The sequence below is a fragment of the Macrotis lagotis genome, chromosome 8, assembly GCF_037893015.1.
Source record: "Macrotis lagotis isolate mMagLag1 chromosome 8, bilby.v1.9.chrom.fasta, whole genome shotgun sequence".
Classification (NCBI taxonomy): domain Eukaryota; kingdom Metazoa; phylum Chordata; class Mammalia; order Peramelemorphia; family Peramelidae; genus Macrotis; species Macrotis lagotis.
Window position 1 is genome coordinate 65,451,949 of NC_133665.1, and position 4,204 is coordinate 65,456,152.

At 49.9% G+C, this 4,204-nt stretch overlaps 1 protein-coding gene across 1 annotated transcript; it reads right to left on the bottom strand.

Moving 5' to 3' along the window:
- Window positions 1-228: 228 nt before the first annotated feature.
- C8H8orf33 (chromosome 8 C8orf33 homolog) lies at window positions 229-3,363 on the bottom strand. The gene is made up of 5 exons (XM_074197418.1): window positions 3,177-3,363; window positions 2,963-3,097; window positions 2,718-2,814; window positions 2,491-2,637; window positions 229-2,177 (listed from the first exon to the last, which is right to left on the bottom strand). The coding sequence occupies exons 1-5, from the start codon at window positions 3,180-3,182 to the stop codon at window positions 2,017-2,019; spliced, it is 546 nt and encodes a 181-aa protein (XP_074053519.1). The 5' UTR covers window positions 3,183-3,363; the 3' UTR covers window positions 229-2,016.
- Window positions 3,364-4,204: the final 841 nt, after the last annotated feature.

Here is a 4,204-nt window from a genome sequence, read left to right on the forward strand (position 1 = left end):
TGGGCTTCATTTTTGCTCTGGTGAATCAGACCTTTCTTGCTGACCTTCTAAGTTGTTTTGGGCTGGAAAATTGTTTCACCCCATCCTTTTGAGTTCTGATGCTTCAAAATTTGTTTTGAGGTGTTGAAGTTCTTTGAAAAGCTATCTGTGAGAGCTCAGATGAGTCCCTGTCTTTTTCCTGCCATGTTGACCCTGCACCCCACTAAATTTTTAAAACCATAAGATATGTAAGATTACAAAGGAAGCAATTTTATTGAAAATAATTTATCAAAATATTTTTAAAAATAAATTCTCAGACTCCAGGTCAAGAAGCCTTGCTTTGGTACACTGCAGGTAAAAGAAAAGAATACTCAATTGATCAGATTTGAATTCAAATCCCAGCTCTGTTACTTGCTATAATCCTAAATATGTAACTTCTCAATCTTTAAAATGAAGGGTTTAAAATTATTCCAAAGAACTGATGATTAGGAATGCTACCTACCTTTTAAATCATCAATGAAATATGGGATAGTTTTAGGCATAGCTAAAAATTTGTTTTGTTTTGCATAATTTGGCATAAAGGTTTTGTTTTTCTTTCTTCTTTGGGTTTTGAAGAAAGCAAGATGAAAGGAGTTAAAAAATGCTTCACAAGTTTTCAAAAATTTAATTAAAGTTAAGGGGTTGAACTAGATGATCTGTTTAAAGTCCTTCCAACTCTTTTATGATCCTAAAAGTATTTCCATTTAAAAGAAAAATCTTCCCTAATAGTCACATTCTTTGTGACCTCTATGTAAAAGGCAGAGTCCAAGTATTTCAGCTTTCCCCCAAAAGATCTTTGCTTGGAAGGGAGAAAGGTCAAAGCAGGCAAGGAAGAAAACCCATATTTCAGGTGGCTCCTGTTATCCAAGATCAATGAGTATAGTGAGGGCAAAAACAAAAAAAAAAAACCTTCATAGAGGGCAAAGAAGATGGGGTTAGGTGATTCTTCTAAGAAGTGGTGAATCAACTGGTAGCAAGGAGAAACATATCATCATCAAACCCAGTTCCAGTGATAAGCCAAATGAAAATATCAATCAGGCTGCTCTTCTCATATTCACCTCCTGGACCCTCTAAACCTCTCAAGATTCAGTTAAAACTTGACTTGTGGCACAAAGCCTTTATAAATGTTGCTAGCTGCTAGGGCCCTTCCCCTTTTCCTAAAGTGCCTCACATTTACTTTTCTAGTATTTATATATGGACATGTTTTCACCAAGTAAATGAAGCTCCTTAAGGGCAGAAATCATTTCATGGTTTTTGATTAACCATAATTTAGCACAACATAGATATTTCAACAATGCTTGCTGGTTATCTGACCCAAATGGAACAACCCTTTAAGTCCTTTGGAAAAGCAGCTCAATGAAGAAATCCATAAGTGCAAAATTCTCATGGGATAAGCCTTGCCCCAACCCCTGACCCAAGGAGAAATGTATGGGATTTTGTGTAAGAGTATTTAGATTGAGATGTAAGGATTGTATAATCCTTTTGAGTTATACTGTGACTGGTGACCCCCCACCCCATTATGCTGACTCTGCCCAGACATAACCAAATTGATCTAGCAAGTTCCTTTCTGTGGCCCATTCTGCAGTCCCAGAGATACTCAGATGAGAAAGTAGAAAGGATTTTACTGAATGAAGACCTCTCTCCTGCTAAAAAGTAGAGGCACCAAGGTAACAAAAGGTAAAAGTCAAATCAGTCTTTTTCAAGCAGCTTCAGCCGCCTGGGTCTTCACCCTTCAGCCAGGGCTCAGGACAGATGGAATTCATGAGTCTTCAAGGAATTCAAGATATGGTAACTGCATATCTATTCCACAAGGAGCCTGATGACCCCCACATGTCGAACAAGGGCTTCAGTGACAATGACCACACACCTGAAAAGCAGGTGGTCTGAAGTCATCTTGATCACGGATCTACCTACCAGGTGACTTTCACAAACCTTTTACTTCCCTCCAGCCCCCTAGAATGGATCGGGGAATGGTAGAGGCAACTTTTCTGGCAGAAATTAGGGGGATTCCTGGTGGGTAGGGACTAAAAAGTTAAATCTAAATTCTTCCTCTGGAGAAGACAAAGAACTCATCCGTCCACCTGGACGATGCCTGCAGATTCGGCTGCTCTTCCTTCGGACAGCCTCTTCGACAGGCAGCACCCGGGCTGATCTAGCCGCTGCGGAGAAGGGAGGATCAAAAATGGTAGGTTAGGGCTGAAAAGGTGTAAAAATTTAAGTGTTAAAGGAAAAAAAAATTCCTTGAAGCTCCTTCTCCAACTTCATGTATAAATGATGAGAGCTGGGCCGGGGGCCAGTTTTGGGGAGTCCATTCCGACTAGGCCCCCTCACCTGTGCCAGGCTCGAGGTTAGTAAAGGTGTTTCCCTCCAGACCTCCCCGCCCCCACCCGCCTCCCCCGCCTCCATGGGCCTCAGCGCCGCCCGCCCGCCTCCCCGGCCTCCACGGGCCTCCCCGGGCCTCCCCCGCCTCACCGGCCTCCATGGTCCTCAGCGCCGCGCGCCGCTCCTCCTCCATGCGGGCCCGGTAGTCTCCGAACAGCGCGCGCATCAGCTGGCGCTTCTTGGGCAGCTCGGCGCCACGGCTTCGCAGCGTCCTGACGGCTCGGGCCGCGTGTTCGGCTGAGGGGGCAGCGGGCACCTGCTGAGGCCCCGGGCCCGGCCCCGGCCCGCCCCTCCCCGTCCCTCGGCCCCCCACCTACCCTGCTTGGGGGTGGGCTTCTGCGTGCGCAGGCCCAGCTCCAGCTGCTCCACGCACCAGTCCAGCTCCCTCTGCAGTCGCAGCTGCTCCTCCGGGTCCTGCACGTCCGGGAGCGAGGGCTGGCTCACCTGCCCGGGCCCGGGGCGCCCCCCGCCCGCCCGCGGACGACGCAATCCCACACCTTCGGGCCCTCCCCGCCCCCAGCCCCGTAGTCGTTCACGGTCGGAAGCAGGCCCGGGGGCTCACCCGCACCCCGGGCGCCCCCTCGGCGTCCCGGCTCGGGGCCGGGGGAGGCGGCGGCGGCGGCGGCGGCTTCTTCTTCTTGCCCTTCTTGGCCGCCCCGCGGCCTCGGCCGACGGGCTCCGACTTCCGCTCCGGCGCCTGCAAAAGAGGCGGGCGTTGGGGGTCACCGGGAGGTGGGGGCCCCGGCCCGGCCCGGCCCGCCCGGCCGCCCGCTCACCTCCATGCGCTGCGCAGGCCGGCCGCGTCCGGCGCCGACTCTCTTCCCCCGGAAACGCGGCTCCGCCGCCCAGTTCCGCCGCGGGCCCTGGCGGGCCGGCCCCACCCCCGCTCCAGACCCGCGCCTCCGACCTGGCAGTGCCAAGGAGCCCCCGAGCTCTTCATGCGCTCGCTGCGGCCAGGACCAAACCCATCTTCCCTACTCCTAAATTCGTTTTCTCATCCTTTCTTCCATTTAATGGGACCCAAGTTCGAAACGTCGTCCTGCTCGGGTCCATCCTCGCTCCCCGATCCCTCCTCTTCCACCTCAGTCAAGTTCTTCCATTCTTCTCCCACCCTTCCCCGTCTTTCCACTCCTGTCTCCCTCCCTCTGCTAAGTTAAAGAACTGTCTGAATCTCCATGTCTTGCTGGTTTTGCTGCCATTGCTCTTTCCAAGGTCACCGGTGAAGTCATCACCAGTACTTCACCTTGCTCATCACCTTCTCTGGAACTAGTGATACTAGTTAACTCTACTCACTAGGCATTTCCCACTCTCTTGGATTCAGAAAACATTTCTCCTATTTCTCCAAATGACTTTCCAAATGATTTGCCTTAGGATCTCTCTTTGGCCCTTTCAGGTAGGTATTCTCTGCTTTCACCAAGATTTTAGTAGTCAGTCCCCCAATTCCTATTGTCTGTACCACTAGGTAGCTTCTCTGCAGTCTTGCAGGATTTCTTTTCCTAAATGTAATTTTGATCAGGTCAGCTCCTTCTTCAAACATCCTCCCCCACCCATTTTAACATGGGGGGAAAAAGTGCTCCACTGTCTGGCTCTAACTTAGCTCTTGGACTTTATTCACAGTATTCTATATTGGGGCAAACTGATTTCTCTCTGAAGCACATCCCAATTTTTTCCTGCTTAAAGCTATTACTTAACTATCCCCTCCTTGCCCAGCAAGTCTTTCATATCTTCAAGGATTACAGCAAATTGCTTCACAAAGGAGGCCAGGTAGACTGAACGGGTCACACCCATATTAAATCCAATTAAA